General features: G+C 39.1%; 1 protein-coding gene across 3 annotated transcripts in view; it reads left to right on the forward strand.

Annotated features, from left to right (window-relative positions):
• The window catches only part of Aff1 (ALF transcription elongation factor 1), a 187,956-nt gene that overhangs the window by 151,199 nt on the left and 15,265 nt on the right, over window positions 1-21,492 (forward strand). For all 3 annotated transcript variants that reach the window (XM_027939726.2, XM_071614415.1, XM_071614416.1), the window contains 5 exons: window positions 2,506-2,560; window positions 2,685-2,722; window positions 4,652-4,808; window positions 10,290-11,222; window positions 20,875-20,981. In XM_027939726.2, the coding sequence (XP_027795527.2) occupies window positions 2,506-2,560; window positions 2,685-2,722; window positions 4,652-4,808; window positions 10,290-11,222; window positions 20,875-20,981 (1,290 nt within the window). The remainder of the gene's footprint in view (window positions 1-2,505; window positions 2,561-2,684; window positions 2,723-4,651; window positions 4,809-10,289; window positions 11,223-20,874; window positions 20,982-21,492) is intronic.

Below are 21,492 nucleotides of genomic sequence, written 5' to 3' on the forward strand. Positions count from 1 at the left end.
TTATTGTTGGTTGGATCTGCACACATTGACAATTTACCTTTGTCTGCTGATTGTCATGGGAGACATTATTATTATTATTATTTCTTCTTCTTCTTCTTCTTCTTCTTCTTATTATTATTATTATTATTATTATTATTTTGTAGTACTGAGGATTGAATCCAGGGCCTCACATGTGCTAGGCAAACATTCTAAGTAAATTACACTTTCAAATTTTAATGAAGTGAAATACCAAGTAAATAAATCCCACCTACATCTTAAATAAATGATAGGTTTCATTGGACCCTACTGGTATATCATATCTTTTTGAGTGTTCTTTGTAGTTTGTACTTTTCCCAATTTTCCTTCCAAGGCCACTGTCCCTCCTCTTTAGGCCCTGAATAACTTTTGTACCTGCACTTACTTATATTTTATCATTGTCTACATTATTCTCTGAGGGAGAAATTTCCAGAATCTAGGGCAGCATTTTGATGGTGCTTGTTATTCCTCAAGAGCAAAATGGAGCTAGAAGCCAGTACTTTCTCATATGAACTGATTCAAAGCAAGAAGTTAAGGGATTTGTAATCCACTACTTGCAACGGAAGTGTAGTGAAATTACATGGTCATTGATGTTACAGTAAATTGAGATGAACTGGTTTTATGCAAAACAAACCTAGTGACTAAGAAACAAAGAAATCCATTTATACAGTTTTGTTGGTGATTAATATTGAATATACTTTGTCAGTTGTTTTTCTGGTTGTTCTATACCTTATACCTTTTCCTAAAGACATATATTTCATCTTTAATTTTGTGTGTCCCCCAGCCAAGCTACCACTTAGTGGCAAACCTGTTGAGTAACTCTTGCACATGATTATGATTGCTCACTGCCAAATTCTGTGACTGAAGGCTGTTTTTTTTTTTTTTATAGGCTTGCTAAAATATGAATTTAGCTTCTATTTGATAAATATTGAGTAAGATCTACATTTACAAGTAGCTAGCAGTTTCATCTTATTTAGAAACTTATCACAGGGTGTTTCAGTATATTTGTTGGTGAAAGTAGTTCCTTGGCAGAATTATCACATTGCATGTAGGCGGTCATTTATGAAAGAGCCAAGTTTTATCACTTATTTTCATTAGCAAACACAGTGATTTTTTTTTTTTTTAAACCAAGATTTCCCAAAATAATCATGCCTGCTTCTTTCAGTGGCAGTGGTTTCATAGTAAAAATCGTTGTTTGGATCATTGAAGAGGTATTTTTAGACATACTGCACGATTTTTACTTCTAATATAATTTATTTTTTGGAACATAAGTGATACTTCAGCAGATTTTCTTTTCTTTTTTTTTTTTCAGTTTATGTGTAACATTTCCTCAAATAGTCATGCTCATAAAATTCAGGGGAAGTGGGAGGGAGTAATTACTGATATTTGGGCAACTCCATGGGAGACATTGGGGAGGCGTTAAAATTTAAGAAACCATGTTCAGGTTAGAAAATGTTTGATTTTAATATTAAATTGTGTTATAAGCTGGAATGCCTAGAAATGCGTATTAATACACGCTTGAGAAAATGAACTTATTTTTTTTCCCCTGACTGATAGCAGTAAGTTAAAACATACTCTCTGGATATCAGTAGTATTCCTACTCTTCCTATTGATTAGTGTTCAAGAAGACAAGAGAGAACAAATTTTTACATGTGAAAAAAGTTCAATATTAATAACATCCCCTTGACAAAAATGTAAGAGAACCAGTAATAATTGACTTGATAGTTTCATATACCTTACTGTGTTTTTATTTCTTATTTGTCTAATTTTTTGTGTGTGTGTGTGTGGTTCTGTGAATCAATCCCAGGGGCAGTTTACTCCAGTGTTACATCCCCAGCCCTTTCTATTTTGAAACATGGTCTCACTAAGTTGCCAACATTGGCCTCGAACTTGTGATCTCCTTCCTCACTCTCCCAGTCACTGGAGTGCACCACTACATGCAATTGTATTTAATTCTTATATAACACCTTTTATAGGTCTGCTTGTTTGCTTTACAAATACCATTCAGCATTAACTCGTGTAATGATTAATCATTTATTCCATGTTCAATTAGAGACTGTAGAATAATTTGAGAGTATTCTGTATATTTTTTCTTCTTCCTTTTCTTTTTCAGTTTATTTGTATTGTTTGCATGTTGTTAAATATTTGCATGTTGCTAAATATTTTTCTAGAACCTATCCTCACTGATTAGGAGTTGGGTTTTGTATCTCAGGGCTGGCTACAAATCCCTGTGTATGGTAGTCTGTTTTAGTGTTCAGAAAGAACATGTGAAAGGCTGGGTTTTGAGGTGGTGAGAGGCTTAAACTAACCTGGTTGTTGTGTCAAACTGTAAAACTTCCACTTCCAGGAAAACAAAGCATTTGATAAATAAAGAAACTTATTCCTATTTTGCTCCTCTTTGGTAACACTAGCTGTATTTTCCATTTATATGCTAAAAAAAAGTGGTTAGACATTATCTAAAATTCTGAACTCTGTCTCTGCCTCTTCCAGCATGCTTGAAGATGACCTTCAGCTCAGTGACAGTGAGGACAGTGATAATGAACAAGTAAGTTTTGTATACTCCATGGAGCCAAGAATCCTTTTAAATCTATCTACATATCTATCTGAGCTGTGTCCTAACCTGTTTTTGTTCTTTCCTGGTCCTTCTTCCCCTTGTTGTGAATGCCTAGACTCCAGAGAAGCCTCCTTCCTCATCTGCACCTCCAAGGTACTGTCTGCGGGTTTCTTCCTATTTTGTATTTTTACCAAGTTGAAAAAATAAAGCCCTGCCTTAATATTGTCATACAAGGGGAAGGAGATGGAGGATCACAGTTACAGGAGATTGCCAGTTTAGTATTTTGGAAGGTTAAACCTGCCCCGGGGAGGTTATTAGAACTATATAAGTGAAAGATTTCTGGCTGAACTTACATCATCAGTTTGGAAATAAAACTTTTTTTGGAATTTAAAATTTTTAAAGTTTATCCTCAGTAATGTATAACCAGTATTTGCAAAAATTAGAGAGCCCAAAGTTTTTATGAAGGTGACAGCTTTACTTTGTTTTCAAAATTTATAAAGCTAAATATTTTTCTAGAACTTGTTTTCTGCTCTGCCTGTTTCCTTAGTTTTGTGAATTCTGAAATTGTTTCAGTTGCTTTATAAAAATGACCTGCAGTTCATTTTCATGTGATGGAAAATGGCGCTGTTTTTGTAAATAAGCCAGCCATATTTTAGAAAATGTGGTGCTTTAATTTCTGGAAATGAGAACTATTTGAACTTCCCTTACAATATTTCCTACCTGCTTTAATATGACAAATATGTGTCTTTCAAGGACAAAGATTTAAATTATTTTATTCCCTGGAGATGTGCACAGGCATTGAGACAAGGTTAGCAATAAAAACTTGGCTATCACAGAGGTGATGTGTAGTTAGTGTGGAGGAAGGCCATGTAATTATACAGTCTTATAGGTTTAAAAAGTTTACTTGTTTATTGTCAAATTTTGTTGGAATTTCTAGAGGGTCTTGTCAACTCATAAAACATGAAAAAGTAGACTAACCAAAAAATAGAGGTAAAGGACAAAGAAAAAGCACAAGGTGGGGATAAGTTAGAGGCAGGAGCACTGATTAAAGGCAAGTCCTTCTCTGATGCCACTGACTTGAACTGAGCAGCCACTAATATGGAAAGGGCCTTAAAGTTAACCCAGCATTTTATGAGATTAGATAGTATTACTGTGTGTTTTAAAATTATTTTTACTAGTGATTTTAATTATTTAATAATTTTCATTCTAATATTTTATGTGTTACTTAAAATTTTATTTTCAAATATTTTAGGTAGATTTGGACGTGTTCAGAATTATAATCAACGATCACTGTATTACCCATGCTTAGAAATTCTACCTGTATCTCACAGTATGCTCAGTGTTTTCTCATTGACTTAAGTTATTACCCAGTTGTTAAAATTGGAGTAATTTTCTCAAGCCACTTATAAAGAATAGCTCATTTTGTAATTCTGTCTAGAAAGCATGAGAATATAATTTCTGAGCTCACCCTCCAAAGGAACACAATTTTTATTCAAGGGTCTTTGGTTACCATATAGCTAGTTCTCATGCAGAGCATATAGGAAGACTTTAACTTATTAGTTTTTCTTTTGCAAACTAATTTTTGTTTGTTTGTTTTGTTTTTTGTTTTTTTTTTGTTTTCTACATCAGGGGCCAGCAAACTTAAAGGGCCAGTTAGTAAATAGTTTAGCCTTTGTGGGCCGCATAAGTTTCTGTTGTAACTACTGGATCCTGCTGTTATGGCCTGAAAGCAGCCACAGTTCTTAAGACAACGGGTGTGGGCGTGTTCTAATAAAACTTAGGAAACAGGCAGCCAGCCCAGGCCATGGTTTACCAATCTTTGACATCAAGCACCCAGTATCTGACTTAGCTTTTGTATAGCTTGACATGTTCTAAAGAAGGAAAACTCCAGACTTCTCTTCTATGCAGTTGTCTGGTGAACTATTTTAAGGGCTTTTCAGACTACTGTGGGCCCCTCTCTCCCTGAGTGATTAGATAATACTGAGACCCTTTCCAATAGCAGAAAAATGGGCAGGGAGGTAAAGAGGGAAGAAATTCGACTTGCATGGTACCTTCTAATTTTATCCTTTGGTTGCTTTGCAGTGCTCCACAGTCGCTTCCAGAACCAGTGGCATCAGCACATTCCAGTAGTGCAGAGTCCGAGAGCACCAGTGACTCAGACAGCTCCTCAGACTCGGAGAGTGAGAGCAGTTCAAGTGACAGCGAGGAGAATGAGCCCCTAGAAACCCCAGCTCCTGAGGTACCGTGACCCCTCAAGAAGGCCATCCAAGATGGCAGCGTTCTGTCTTTTAGAGCTGGAGTCAGTGTGGCACTGACCCGGGACGGAGCAGTTCTGCCCCATGGGCAATGCTTTCCTGCTCCTCTGCCATGTAGAACCATCTGTTTCTGTTTACGTACTTCTTACCAAATACTTGGCAATGGAGATTTGGGAGAGATGTTTTCTCTCGCCTGGTTAAAATGATACGTTCTTCTCTGTCATTGCTAGTGTTGTTTTTAAGAGCAGCTCATTAAGAATGTTTGCACACCATTTTATTTTCCCTCCTTTTGAGAAGGAAACTTGTTTTCAGTAGGCTGCTGTTTTAATATTAATGAGAATTCTTTTTGAAATTTCAGGAATGCCTGAATTAAAGAAAGCAAAAGGAGACCTCCTGATTTAGCAAAGGGCAGGAACGTAGAAATAAGTCATCAGTGCTATTTTTGAATCACTAAAAGCCGTGCATTAAATTGATGGCAAAGTGATTTTGCCAGGGCTCTGGTTCTTGTTCCCTTCGGCCCCATATAAAACAGATAATTGTGTGTGCTTGTCACCTACCCTCAGGAGATACTGTAAAGGTGAACAAACTGAAGAGACTGAAAATCTCAAGCACTAAATGTATCTAGAGGATTTATGCTATGTACTAGACGGTTGAGTATAAGAAATTGTTAGTAGCAACTAACAAGGTTGCCAAAAACCTTCAAAACTTGGGTAGGAGTGTAAAAATTATGCCGAAGAAAGGTAGTAATGAAAAGGGAAAGACATACTTACTTTTAGTGAATAAGACCAGCCCACATAGAGAAAACTGTCTGCATATTTAAGGTGAAAATACCAGGAAATGAGACTTTCTGATTAGGAAAGTTAAAAATTTTCTATATTCATCTCTTCTGCTTAGATGAGAGGTAGTTCTGTTACAGCATTAACCAAATACAACTAGAGCTCATATAGTGAGATGTAAACATGGGCTTGTCTGAGGTCAAGGGAGGCTAAGAAAATAACAGGGTGGCATTTTTTGTTAAATGTGAATCTTTGGTCCAGAATAAATGCTCAGGTTTGTTTTTTTTTTTTTGAGTGCATGAAAGTGGATCAGCATTAATTACACTTAAAATACCTTTCAGATTTCAGAAACTTCTCTGTTTCTAGGGCTCTTTGTTTTCTTGTGTGATAATAATTGCTATTGAAATAATTTTCTATGCCTCCGAGAAAAGGATGCTGAATATGCTATGTAGACAGATAGTGTGATGTTCATTGTTAATAAGATCTTTGCTGTATGTTTCATCTTTAGTAAGAAAAATTTGCATGCTTGTTAGATTATTGATATAAAGAAGATAATTCAATTAAATGAAATCAAAATAGTACAGCATTGGTTGAATAATTGAAACTTAAAAAAGATTTGATCTGGTGTTTCTACTATTGAGATGTGTGTCTCAGTACTCAAGAAGTTATTGGAATTATGTTGATTGAAATTTCTTAGCTGAAAAATAAGTGCTCCATCCTACTTCATATATATATATATATGTATGTATGTATATATATACACTCATATATATATTAAATATAAATATATATATATATATATATATATATTAGTTGTAGTTGTCAATACCTTTATTTTATTTATTTATTTTTTATGTGGTACTGAGGATTGAACCCAGGGCCTCTCACGTGCTAGGCAAGTGCTCTACTACTGAGCCACAATCTCAGCCCTTCTGCTTCATTTTTTAAAATCACTTTACTAATAGACTTGTATTGGTACGTATGTATTGATATGCAAATCCAGGCTTGTGGAGAGTTTGTATGTTACGTACTAAGTTCCATCTTCCCATGAATGTTTTCTAGGTTTACCTTTAATTTTCACTAAGGTATTTAACTCCTTTTTTCCCCCTTTTGTAAACAAATTCCTGCATTATTATATAAATCTCCTGTTTTAGTTGAAGGTAATGAGAATTCCATAATCAGCAATAGATACTAGTTTTACTTTCTCATCCACTTCTATTTTTAATGCTGGAAAACTTGGTAGTTATGGCTCCATTTTCATTCATTTCATATGATGAAATAGTTCCAGTGATTTAGGAGATCTGGAGCATTGCATGCATGCCGCTGGGCCGCTGCTGAACTTGGGACCCAGCCACGGTGGATTCCATTTCAGTATCTGCTTTATACTGGGAATCAAAATGCAGATCTCAATTTTCAGAATATGTAGGACACATTGCTTTTCTGCTACTTAAGAAAAATTCAGAAAACATGATTCCATCTGGGTTATTCAGGAATCTACTTCATTTCTTACTCTGTTCATTGTCTAGTCCCTTGGTAGTAAAGGACTTTGTGTTGATTGCCTCCTGCACTCTTGAAGCTTTGTCATAAAATGATTTAACTCTTCTCACCTCCATCAGCCCTGTAAGGTTAGCAGTTTTTGTTTTGCCTACAAAGAAGTAGTGGCACTGAAATTCAGCCTATGGTCTATGGTCATTTAACTCTAAAATATGATTCCCACCCCCCTTAGTGTGCCTATTTTTTCTTCTTCTTTGCTATACTTACATTTATTGTAACTCTGCTGTGTCAGTTGAGAATACCATGAATTCCATATCAGCCATAGGTAGTCTTAACTTTCTCTTCCTTTTGAAATTTATTATAATGTTTTTTTTCTTTTAAATTTTGTGCTTATATTCTCCATACCTATGAAATTATTATTTAAAAGGTAGGTACATATTGCACTTAACTCAAAACCTTTTATTCAGAACCACAATTCATTCTGAAATACATTAATTGACAATTTAAGAGGTTAGGAGAAATAAAAGGACATGTGACCAGACATTTATTAAAACACCTAAAATTTAATCATGTACTTTTTGCCTACTTCCAATATACAGTCTTTGTGTTGTACCAGCACTTGGCGTACAGAAGGGAAATGAGGAAAGTCAGACAGAGAAATAAAAGCCTTGCTCCTGCCTGGCACTTATCTACTTAAAAATTATTTTACACCTATTTTTAAAATCAATCCCTTATGCAAACTTTTCCCTCTTCCCGGTAACCAAATAATATATCTGACCTTAAAGGGATCTTGTATCCATTTTACAACTTTATATTAAATACACAAAAAACAATTTGCTCCATTCTTTCCCTGTGTCTGGGCATACTAACTCAGTTTTGCTGTGAAAATGGGCCATAGGCTTCACTTCTGGACATTGAGGACTGCAGTGGAAGTCAGTGTGTTATTTTGGTAACCAGGACATTCCTTTAGGGACTACCAAGGTATCTAAATACCGCCCTATTTGGGGGTTGTGGGAGTAGACGTGCCTTACATCAGGAATGTCGTCCCTTTGGGTTCACACATACTCTTTTAAGGAGCATGTCAGTGATTGGCTGCAGTTATAAACAAAGCTTGTGGTGAGATAGCTCTCCTGAGGAATGATGGGCAGGGTTCTGTACCTGATGCTATTGGCAAGTGCTATATCTTATTGCCTTGTCTGGTCAGTTAACCACTAGAGCTATTATACTCCCAGGTCTTTGCAGGAAATCATGCTTGACAAGTTGGTATTGTGCTGATATTTTCTCTACCCTTGACAATCATCTTGCTCTGTTAGAATATTGATTACAAATTTAGATTTACATGTGACAAAATGCCTTGCATGTTACAGTGGTTTTCTTCTTCCCTTTCTCCCTACCCTGAAATTCAAAGGAGAGGATGGATATAAAGTTGCTGGAATTATAGGAAGCTGTCAAGGAGATATGTGATCATAAGCCTCAGTATTGGGGGAGCAGACAGAGAGGAATTTATGCAGTCATCTTTCTGTCCAAAGTATAATCCTAACTAGTTTCTTAAAATTTCTTTTAGTTTTATTCTATTACAGACACACTAAACCCAAACTATCTAACATTTCCCTGGCCAAAAGCCATTATATTATATTCATAATTTTGCATTGTTAGATTTACATGTTTTTGCAGAGTTGGATTATTTAGTATATTTTACTTGGAAAATTGTCAGTCTTTCCCTTAAAAATCTTCCATGTTGGGGCTGGGAGTGTAGCTCAGTGGTAGAGCACTTGTGTAGTATTTAGGAAGCCTTGGGCTTGATCCCCAGCATTGCAAAACAAAAGTTCCTCCGCCTACTGGAGTGTTCTCCCTTATCTATAATCCAGTAAGGCAAATCCTACGTGGACTGTCTTTCCACTTCCTGGTGCTTTGTATACACGATTTAGTTATTCATATAAATCATCTGAGAGAATGGATCTTAAGAAAAACATGTAACAAGCCTGTGATATATGGCCCTTTATCATTGCTCACTCTATTGGATGTGATATTTTATATGATATAAAACTTCATGTGCCTTGGAATACTCAAATATTTTAAGTGTATATTCCTGTATCTAAGACACACAGAATTGGAAAGTGGAAATGCAAGAATCTTTTGTTATTCTGTTAAGATCTTATAGTCTAGTTAGAAAGATGTGGTGGTAAGCATCAATAGTTAATTCAGCCACAGTGGTTTTAATTAAAATTACTTAGGAACTTCTGCTGATTTGCCAAATCAGTTGTACAGGCAATCAGTATAACCTCATTGCTCCTACCTGTGTCTTAGAAATACTGGTGCTATTTTAGTCCAGGTTGCCTCAAACAAGAGACCTAATGTCTAACTTTTAAGGAACCTAGGTCAGAGGTTTGGCTAATGTAACTTCACTTGATTATTTTTATTAAAGTATAAAATTCAAAAACAGTATGTATCTGTGATACACTGATAGCTTTATTACATGTAATTTTTTTTATTTTTAAAATTTTTTTTGTTGTAATGGACACAGTATCTTTATTTTGTTTATCTTTTTGTGGTGCCAGGGGTCCAACCCAGTGCCTCATGCATGCTAAGCAGGTGCTCTACCATTGAGTCACAATCCCACCCCTAAATATTTGTTTTTTAAGTAAATAAGAAAAATGTTGAAGAAAAGTCATTTTCAATTGAAAAGCATGCCAAAACAAAATATGTATGTATATATTTATTTATTTTTTAAAAATGGAAAGCATGCCAAAGAAAGGATAAAGCATGACTCTCATGGGTAATCACTTAACTCAGTTCATGCAGTAGCTGCCTTCTAAAAATTCTTTATAAAAGGAGTCTTTTTATTCCTCGTTCTATTTTTTATTCTCTCATAGAGTAGCCTCGAAGTCAAGACATGTCAGTTCTCTTTAAATTATACCATGATTCCCATTGGAACAAAAGATTTATGTTACAAAGATTTCTCAGCAGTTGTCAATAACCTATTAGTCAATATCTACCATAACAAAATCCCCAAATCACAAAAATATTGAAGATAGAGTCCAACTTATAATTTGAGAAGGATAAATAGAATCTAAATTCTTAGACTTGGAATGATTGCCTCTCCTGGGATAGACCTGATTAATTGGGTGACTATCACAAAAGAATAGTTTGTCATCAATGGTCAGCTAACACTTTTCTTTATTTCCTTATTTTCAGCCTGAACCTCCAACAACAAACAAATGGCAGTTGGACAACTGGCTGACCAAAGTCAGCCAGCCTGTGGTGCCTTCCGAGGCCCTGGGGAACACAGAGCTCCCCCGTCGGCGCCAGGAAAGCAAGGGTGGCAGCGAGAGCACCGCAAGTCAAGAGCATTCTGAGTCCAAAGATCCTCCCCCGAAGAGCTCCAGCAAAGTCCCCCGGGTCCCTTCTGAAGGCCCCCACCCTGGAAAGAGAACCTGTCAGAAGTCCCCTGCACAACAGGAACCCCCACCTAGGCAAACTGTTGGAACCAAACAACCCAAAAAACCTGTCAAGGCCTCTGCCCAGGCAGATTCTCGGGCCATCTTGCAGGTGGAAAGTGAGCCAGGACTCCTTCCCTATGGCTCAAAGGACCAGACCTCCAAAGATAAGCCCAAGGTGAAGACGAAAGGCAGGCCCCGGGCTGGGGGCAGCAGAGAGCCCAAGCCTGCAGTGCCAGTCCCCAGTGAGAAGAAGAAGCACAAGAGCTCCCCGGCACCCCCCTCCAAGGCGCTCTCAGGCCCAGAACCCACGAAGGACAGTGTGGGAGACAGGAGCCCTGAGCACTTTGCTCTTGTCCCCCTGACTCAGAGCCAGGGCCCGCCCCATAGTGGTGGTGGTGGCAGGACTAGCGGCTGCAGGCAAGCAGTGGTGGTCCAGGAGGACAGCCGCAAAGACAGACTCCCATTGCCTTTGAGAGACACCAAGTTGCTCTCACCGCTCAGGGACACTCCTACCCCACAGAGCTTGATGGTGAAGATAACCCTAGATCTTCTCACTCGGATTCCCCAGCCACCCGGGAGGGGGAGCCGCCCAAAGAAACCGGAAGATAAACAGCTGCCTGTAGGGAAGAAGCAGGACTCTGAGAAGAGAAGCTCAGACAACTCCAGCAAGTTGTCCAAAAAGAGAAAGGTGAGTAAGGGAGACAGGCCTCCTGTGACACTGTGGGGTGGCCCTGGTGCAGGGCTGGGGCCTGGGGGAACTTTTGGGCTCTCAGTTAACACTGGGGTTTTACCACTTGAACCACTAGATTTTGCCCTAGAAATTAAGATCTTACATAAATTGAAAGGTTAATCAGTATTCTGAATTACTGAAATAACTGCTCTGTACAAGTTTTATTCTTATAGGATGAACTTTTTAATACCAACGTTACATCCATAGTTTATCTCCTGACTCCTCACTAGAGCTGTTAAACATATGATCAGGATAGCTCGTGAGTAACATAGGTTTCTGGGTACATTGCAAAGTACTGGACATCTTTCTTTTTTTTTTTAATATTCATTTTTCAGTTTTCAGTGGACACAACATCTTTGTTTTATTTTATGTGGTGCTGAGGATCGAACCCAGCGCCCCACGCATGCCAGGCGAGCACGTTACCGCTTGAGCCACATCCCCAGCCCACTCCCCCCCGCCTTTTTGTTTTTTTAGTGGTGCTGGGGATTGAACCCAGGGTCTTATGCATGCAAGGCAAGCACTTTGCTAACTGAGCTGCATCCCCAGCCCCCTACTGGACATCTTTCATTATGATTTTTGGAAGTTTCGTTTGACACAGTAAAGGAAAGGAGGAAATCCATGCATTATTTGAGACCCTCTTACTTGGACACACCACTATTTGGGTAGTTGTCCTTTCTTCACTTTTAGTACTGAGCTCTGGACCTATTTATTATTTGCTTCTTTGAGATGATGAAAGATGAGCACTTTCCCAGTGGTGTTCCCCACACCAGCCTGCTCGGGATCCCAAGACAAAGGTGCAAGAAAGGCCAGCTCTCTCCTGCTGAGAAGGGATAACATTTTTAACACTCTTATAAGCACATGAAAAATGTCTTACTCAGCTGTGGAACTTGAGCTAAGAATAACAGAGGGGGAAAAAAAATCATGAAGCCTGCTGTCATGTCTGAGATCCGACTGATTAATCCACTAGCTAAAAATAAAACACAACTTTAACAAACAGCACAGGGCAACTGTTATCTCTAGAACCTGCTTGCATGGGACGTGAGAGTGTACACTGCTACCACTGCATCAGCTACAGGTCAAGTGAGCTGGCATCAGGTGCTCATTGGTGGTGCTGTTTCAGTTAGAATAGAGCATATTTTCATGCCAAAATGCTTCCAGAATGTTAAAAAATGTAGTGTGTGTGTGTATGCATGTATGCATGTGTATACATGTGCAAAGTGTAAAACTTTCAGAAGGAAATTGTCATGGACCTGCTTAGGAAAAAAGGTGCTTTCATCTAATGTCCTTGAGAAAGACTCATGCACTCATTTACCTCCTCCTCCAGGGAAGTCTTTCATCTCCTGTACCCTCTGGCTTCTATGGTTTTGTACGGTCTCCAGTGCTAACCCATTGCATTTGCTGGAGTGAGGAGAAGCATTCACCTCCACAGCGCTGACTCACTAGGTGGAAATGTTAGATATTGGAGGTTCTCTCACAATTCTTAGCCTTCTCCATCACCCAGTGCAAATCTAGAAGCATTGCTTGTGACTCCAGAAAAACTTCAAACTCTCCCTGTTAGCTATCAGAACTGGGCCCTCAGGTTTTGGCTGAGCTCCTCTAGGGCAGCTCATTTATCTTTCTATTTAGAACATAGAGAAGTAATGATCCCTCATTTTAATCGAGTGCATGATTTCTTTAAAGCTCTGGCAAGCAGCTGAGAGATCTGGCCTGGAACAGTCTGTCTGTCTTAGTTATTGACAGGGTGGAGGTCTGACCCCTTGGTTCCCAACCCTGGCTACATTACAGTCACCTGGGAAGACCTTGGCAATGATGGCAGGGTGCCCATCCCCACTGATATTTTTGAAATTCCTTAGGTAATCCTAACGCCTAGCAGGGCTTGGAACTATTAGAGCAGTGCTTGACCGCAGTGCGTCAGATCATGCAAACTACCTCTGTGGGCTGAGAAATTCATCAGGTGTGCTGCATTTAGACAGTTCAGATCTGGGCAGCTGGGAACTTGCCTGAAGTATGTCATTAGTTAGTGACTGACTTAGGCGCTCTCAGATGAATAAGTATAATCAACCCTATACTTATCTCCTGAGCATGTGTCCTTTGTTGTTTTGTTTTACTTCCTGCTGGGCTGGGTTATATGTGGGAGGTATTGGACATGTTATATTCATATCCCATCCTTCCTTGTGTGGGACTGGCTGTCCCCTTCTCCAGTACCCTGTTTGTTCAGTGCTTCCTGAATCCAGCTCTACAGAGCACAGGGGTTCCAGGAGGCAGCTTGGCATGGGGGCCTGGATCCTATGGGAGAGGAAAGGCTGCCTACCTTTTTAACGCTTGGGTATTTCCCCCTAAATATGGATTGTGGAGACTTTTTTTTTTTTTTTTTTTTTCATTTTAAGTGTGAACACTTTGAAAAGCTCTCTGAAAATATAGTCAGAGCCACTGAAGAATATGCCTGATCCTTCACATAAGTAGAATTTACAGCTTTTCTTTGAAGGCCCATTAGAGCCTATTTCTCTCCTGGAGCAAAATTTAGCAAATATCTCCCGAGGGTTCACAGGTTCTTATAACTATTTTAGACTTAAGCACATATAAAGAAGAAGGTCATAAAGAGTAGATGGTAGGGGCTGGGGGTATAGGTCAGTGGCAGAGCACTTGCCTAGCATTTGTAAGGCCCTGGGTTTGCTCCCCAGCACTACCAAAATGACCCCCACCAAAAAAAGTTAATAATGGTTAACAGCTGTGATGAAGCCATCAAATGTGGCACTTGTGAAAAGGTACCCACTTTTCTGTCTACTTTAAAGGGGAGGGTAAGGAATCATTCTTGAGGAAACATGAAGAAATTTTGAGGGAGAATAGGTATGAACTCCTTACATAACTGTTGACTTTTATCAATCTGATTGCACTTTAGAATTTAAAATAGCACCTATGTTCTTTTATACAATTCTTTTATTTTATTTTTTCAATTTGTTCTAATAAGTTATACATGACAGTAGAATGCATTTTGACACATTGTACACAAATGAAGCACAACTTCTCATTCCTCTGGATATACATGGTGCAGTCACAGGAGTGGTGCAATCATCCATGTATATAGGATAATAATGTGGGTCTCGTTCTACCATCCTTCCCATCCCTACAGCCCCACCCTTCTCCTCACTCCCCTTGCACAATCTAAAGTTCCTTCAGTCTTCCCTACCCCTAATTATGGATAGCATCTGCTTATCAGCCTTTGGTTTGGGATTGGCTTATTTCACTTGGTATGATATTCTCTAGTTCCATCCGTTTACCTGTAAATTTTTTAAGGCTGAATAATATTCCATTGTGTATACATACCACATTTTTTTTTGTGTATGTGTGTGGTGTTGGGGATTGAACCCAGGGCCTTGTGCATGCTAGGCAAACACTCTACCAACTGAGCTATAACCCCAGCCCATACCACATTTTCTTTATCCATTCATCTGTTGAAGGGCATCTAGATTGGTTTCATAGTTTTTAGCTGTTGTGAATTGAGCTGCTATCAATATTGATGGGGCTGCATCATTGTAGAATGACAACTTTAAGTCCTTTGAGTAAAAACGAAGGAGTGGGATAACCGGGTCAAATGGTGGTTCCATTCTAAGTTTTATGAGGAATCTCTGTACTACTTTCCATAGTGGTTGCACCAGTTTGCAGTCCCATAAGCAATGTATGAGTGTGCCTTTTCCCCCACATCCTCACCAATACTTATTGTTGCTTATATTCTTGATAGCTGCCATTCTGACTGGAGTGAGATGAAATCTTAGAGTAGTTTTGATTTGCATTTCTCTAATTGCTAGAGATGATGAACACTTTTTCGTATGTTTGTTGATTGGTCATATTTTTTTCTTCTGTGAAGTGTCTGTTCAGTTCCTTAGCCCATTTATTGATTGGGTTGTTTGGCATTTTTGATGTTAAGTTTTTTGAGTTCTTTATATATCCTGGATATTAGTGCTCTCTCTGAGATGTGTGTGGTCGATTTTTCACCCATTTTGTAGGCTCTCTCTTCACATTATTGATTTTTCCTTTTCTGAGAAGAAGCTTTTATTCTTAAGCCTAGTTCACATTTTCCAGATTTGGAAGAAAAATTGGAGTTGAGAATCATGGTATGATACACACTCAGGCCAGTGCAATTGGAATGTACCTACAGATGTACCTAACAGGCATGGAGCTATTGTATAAACCCTGCTGGGTGCTAGGCATATGTGTAGCTAATACTTCTTTTCACCCAATCATCTTATAGGTGGATAACCTGTCTTCAGTCATTTAGACAAATAACTGAACAAGGGATACATTTCTAAATAAATGCTTTACTAAGAAACTTTAACATTAGGTGGGGGAGTGCAGAATTTCAGTGATATTTAATAGTGTTTTACACAGTTGGGAAGGTAAGTTGTATGTGGTAGGAAAAAGCATGTTTCTATTGCTTGAGATGATTGATTCTTTATTTCCCTTCCATCCAAAATCTGTCTTTTCTTGGCTTGTTTCTCCTTAAAATTTTATCCTTAAAATCAAGGGGTTTGAAAGCTCATCCTTTATAATTTTCTGAAGTGGCTTATAGCCATCTCTTCATGCCTGTCAGTTATTCTAAGAGCATCACACCTGTAGGCCTGTGCAAGCTGAGGCTGTTTCTAGACATTCCAGTCCCTTGGTGTGTGTATCCTCACCAAGGAGGAAGAGTGATTGATTTTCCTTTTCTGCAGCATTTGCCCAGTGAACATGACCTGTCTTCTCATTAAGTCCCTTCCCATGTTCTTGGTGTGAACTGGCCTGGGTAGCCCCGTGTCTTTCTCGATTAAATCCCCTTCAGAGGGAATTGCCTGACTTTTCCAGAGTATTGTCTGCTTCTCCACTTTTCCTCTGCTTCATGTGCTACCAAACTCATTTGCTTTTCTTTGGGAGAATATAGAATATAGTAGAGTCTTGGACTTGGTTGAAAGAACCTAGCAGTCCTCATTAAGGCCGCCCCCTTTTGTATGTGTTTGGTACTGGAGTTTAACTCAGGGTTCTCTACCATTGAGCTACATCCCCAGCCCTTTTTAATTTTTATTTTGAGACAGGGTCTTGCCGAATTGCTGAAGCGGGCATCTAACTTGCAATCCTCCTGCCCCAGCCTCCTGAGTATGTGGCATACGGGTGTGTGCCATTATGCTCCGTAGGCTGCTACCTTTTCATAGATGAGATCTAGAAAGGTGCTAGCATCACTTGGCTTCTGAGTAAAAGCAGATCTGGAGCTCAGGTTTGCTGCCACCTCCAAATCCTGTGAGTTTTCCTCTTTTCTCTCACAAATTTTTGTATACACATGTTGCTGGAGATGCTTGAGAGAGGTACAAGATCAGAGTTCAAGATCCATGTATTAACTGCAGCCATTAGGATTAATAGGACAGTTATAATATCGTCCCAGTTTAATCCATTGCTCCCACCACTGCCACCCCGAGGCCCACGTATACTCTTTGTCACCATTTCAGCTTCCCTTTCAGATACTCCCTTATACCCCCGTCACAGCCAGGCTGTATCTTTCCAACCAGAAACTCTGTGCCCTCAAATAAGTGCTGGTCCTGGAAAAAGCCACCTTCGTTTCCCATTGCTACCTACAAGTGCCTACATGACAAGCCAGGTGCTGGGGCAGGCACCTGGCTGCCCTGGAGGCGTTCTCTTACAGAAACTGACTTGGCCAAGCACAGCCCCATCTCTTCCTTTTATGGTCTCAGTTCTTGCCCTTTAGCTCTGTTCTGTAGGTGGAGCAGCACTTGGCAGATCACCCAAGGCTGCCTGACCCAACAGGTTAGGGAAAGCAAACAAGTGAGCTAGGACCAGATTGGCAGCCAACAGTCTCCTCTGTGGTAGGTGCCGGCACCCTTGAGATACTTACCCTAATGGAACAAGAATTTCTGAATCTCAGGCCTTTGACTGGAGTCCCTGAAATAGAGGCAACCTGGGGATAAAACCATTGGGCAAAGAGATTTCATTTTTCCTCCCAAAGAGTATGTGTTACTGCCCTCTGATTTTTCATGAGTCTGCTTGACCCAGAAGCATCTAAAGAACACCATGCCACCTATCTTTCAGCAGTACTTGGAACTTTGAAATTCAAGTCTTAATTTCTTAATACTCAGTATTCTGGCCCCACTTTAATGATTCTTCCCCCAGTCTATTCACTTGATTTCACTATGAGGCCCCCTTCCAGGACCTTCACAAATGCTGAGTGCCTGCTCTGAGGAAGCCTCTGACTGTTCCAGACAGAGAAGAACAAAGTTCCAAGTGCATAGTGTACAAGGAAACACTAACCTCCAAACCCGCAGACGTGAGCTCAATAGTTATGCAGAATCAATAGGATTGCTTTATTTACTTAAGTGGCTCCTTCTACTAGCTTCTGGAGTATTCTCTGCATCTGAGTTGTTAAATATCAATTTAAAGCATATTATTTCCATAAATCGCTAAATGTTAGCATTGTTAAATGCCAGTACTGAAGTTAGTGTCTGGTGATTTCTTGTTTGTTGGCTCTTCTTTTGAGCCTTCAAATGGCACAAGCAGAGTTTGTGGGAATTAACTCACCGTGAATCTTATTTTCATGTGTGGTTTATAAGGTCTGCCACTTTTGTTTATAATAATAACTAACATGTCCTAAGCAGCACAAAAACATACAAACAAAAATTAGCTCTCATTTCACCTCTGGACTCCAGTGTTTTCTTGAAGAGGAAACTACTTTATGGATGGTTTATGTTAGTTTTGTCTTGGAGACCTGTGTTATGTCATTAACTAACAGGAAATGACTTTCGTGTGTGTGTGTGTGTGTGTGTGTGTGTGTGTGTTTGTTTTACTATCTCATGTTCTCATGTGCAAGTTAATATTCATCTAGATATTTTAGCAAATTCTGACTTTCCCCCAAAATAATTTTCCCATTTTCTTGCAATTCTTGCTAGGCCAGATATGCCACATAGAATCTAAAATTTAAGATAATTCCCTGACCCCTTTGGTGACAGTGAACCTGGGTGCAATTAGGGCTTAATTGACAGGGGGGTTTCCACAACCTGCAGCAGGATTCTGTTTTAACCCTGTTGGTGATTCTTTTTCTCTTAACCATGGTTTGCCATCTCTGAAGTGCTACCACTGTAAATTGTTGAACAGGAGTTTGTGTGTTTACAGAGCTTGTCACAGTGTCCCTGCAGGCTTCTCCTGGCTTCTGCCAGTGCCTTTGACTTCTGAACTTTGCTACCCGCTGGTGCTCACAGAACAAACAGCCATTTACTACTTCCTGTGGCATTTCAGTCATGGGTTTAGGCCTTGCTTACATACCTCATATAGCACTCATCTCCTTATTAGGACCCACAAGATACATTTCCCCCATTTTCCCATAGTGAATGGTTACATTTCTGCTGATTTATTTATATCTTATCCCTATAATTCCTTCTTTGTGTTGGCTAATTAGAAATTCAGAACCCAATTTATAGCAAACTATGTTTGTTATAGAAATATAGTGTGAACCACATATTAATCTTAAATTTCTTTTTTTAATAAAAAATGAAAAAAGAAAGCTAATGGCAATAATTTCAATAATTTTACTTAATACAAGATATCTCAAACTTCCATCAACCTGAAAACTGTTAAATTCTCTCTTGGCACCACATCTTCAGAGTCACTTCTCATTTCAGACCAGCCACGTTCAAGTGCAGGTGCTCCCTATGGGCTTACCGCCCAGCCTGCTGGCAGGAGCTGGCAGGAGCTGGCAGGAGCCTGCAGGGCTGTGAGAACTGATGGCCTTCAGAGAGTATGCACCTTCCCTTGGCTTTAATTCCTCTCCTCCACCCATATTTTCCCTTTATTTAATGTTCTCACTTCTGCACACAAGACTAAAAACAAGTATCTTTGTAAGCCACCATGAATGAATCTATTTTGAAACAAGACAGTACATAAGTGAATAAAAGGGTTTTTCCAGAAGATTCTATGTAGGGCTGGTTGGAAGTACACACAACTAAAGGCACATGAGTTGGCAGAAGGGAGGGATTTTTATTTTTTATTTTTTGTTCTTTTGAGCAGGGCCGGGCTGTTTATTAATGTCTGGGTAGACCTTGAGCCTAAACATCTTAATTTATTAATTTTTCTTGGAGAAGTTCAGGGAAAGAGGAAGACACAGTGGTGAAAAACCAGTACCATCCACTGTCAGTTAATTTGAAGAATGTTGTTCTCCTTTAAGGCCTAAGAGGATTTGGGATTGATTGAGGATTGTCCTAGATTGACTGGTGGTGACCCAGATTTCTAACTCCATGAACTCAGTTGGGGAGTCCAGTTCTCATTGTGTAGCAGAGTTCATTGAAGGACTCCTACTTATCACATCACTGCCACTTGCTGGAGAGAGCGTGGATTCCTTCTTTAGCCAGTCCAGTGGCAAGGAGGCCACTGTGAAGTCCTTATGTTAGACTTCTCGTACTTAACATAGGTGTTCATGGTCACAGGTAGCACATGAGAACATGGAAAAGGCTTCATGGTTGGCTGTGAAGACTTGTTCTTCTGATGATTAACCGTATTTAGCATTTTAGTTGTAAAATGGGTGCTTTTGAATTACTTAAATCCTATAGTTAGGTTCCCTTTCTTTCCATATTCCCACTAAAATCATATTTGTAGTCCTTCATTTTTTAATAAGAATTTTTTGGGAAGATACAAATGTGTAATATGGGGTGGAGGAGAGCAAGATAAAGATAATATTGGGGATGGTGAGAGAATGGAGAGGGAAAAGACAGAATCTCCCAGTAACTATTTTTATTTTGTGAAATATCTGTATAATTCTTTCTGTGAGACATGTAGAGGATTTTATAGTCAGTTTCTTTTTCAGAATTTCTCTATTCTTCATTAGGAGTAGGTTTTCAATATTCCACTCTGAATTTTATACATACAATAAGTTCGTGGATGTAAGTGAATGGTTCTTTTGAAAGAAGTGGGAGGGGGCTTCATAAAATCATCCCTGTGTTGCTTGATGTGAATATGGCATGTTTTATTGATTCTTTGCCCTTTTTTTTGGCGCTACAGCCTCGTGCATGCTAATTATTGAGTCTTTTAATATTTCGAAAAACATCAATGATGTGTTGAAGTCTGTTCTTGTTGTCATCTATTATTTTAGACTTCACCTACCTTTTTTTTTTTTTGGTACCAGGGATTGAACTCAGGGGTGCTTAATCACAGAGCCACATCCCTGACCCTTTTTTATATTTTATTTAGAGACAGGGTCTTGCTGGATTGCTTAGGCCTTGCTAAGTTGCTGAGGCTGGCTTTGAACTCAAAATCCTTTTGCTTCAGGGTAAAAGCCACTGGGATCAGAGAAGGTGTGTTACCACTGTGCCCAGCAGATATCACCCCTTTCCGTGGTATTGGGAATAGTCTCTTTTGTGCAAAGTCTGTTTCAATACAACCCTCATCAAATTTAGATAACGTATCCTCTCTGCCCTCACCCATCACAAATGACCTTTTAAGTTCTAATGGGATTACTTTGAGTACACAGATGTCTCTACAAGTTGAACTATTCTCTTTGTTGCTTCTGTATTCTCTTTTCTGTTTTGTTGGTACAATTAACATTTGTGTCGTTTTGCCTTGCTTGTTATATTTCCATTAATAGAGCGAAACAGAAAGAGACTATGATAACAAAAAAATCAGACTGGAGAAAGAAGCCAAATCACAGTCCTCTTCATCCTCATCCTCCCACAAAGAATCTTCTAAAACAAAGTGAGTATGGAGATCGGATTGGGAACAGCCTAAAAAGGTGACCAACTCTTCTTGAGTCTTGGAAAGGCAAAAAAAAAAAAAAAAAAAGTGTTCTGTGGTAGAACCAGTGGACTAATGAATTCATTCTGGCTATTTTGATGATGATGTGTTCCTCTCATCATGCGGGAATTGACAATTCAGCAGCAAATTTAGATTCATCAGGAGCATTTTCAGTAAGGGAAGTTTTCTAAATATATGGAATTGTGTTTTCTAATGGGAAGTACGAAAGGTGTTATTACTTTCCCTGCTTTGCAGAGTGGGCAGTGGAGGCACAGAGGGAGAACAGTTCGCTCAGAGTCACAGAATTTCTGCTGGGTGCTAAAGCTAGCATTTAGACACCACGGGGAGCCTAGGTTCAGTGTTCTTTCTTTTAGAGATGAGTAAGAATCTGAAGGCCAACCAGCCTCTGTCACTAGGGAGACAGATGACAGATGAGAATGGTAGTGCTAAGACGGTGAATAAAAAAAAGTAA

Source organism: Marmota flaviventris, chromosome 7 (assembly GCF_047511675.1).
Source record: "Marmota flaviventris isolate mMarFla1 chromosome 7, mMarFla1.hap1, whole genome shotgun sequence".
NCBI lineage: Eukaryota > Metazoa > Chordata > Mammalia > Rodentia > Sciuridae > Marmota > Marmota flaviventris.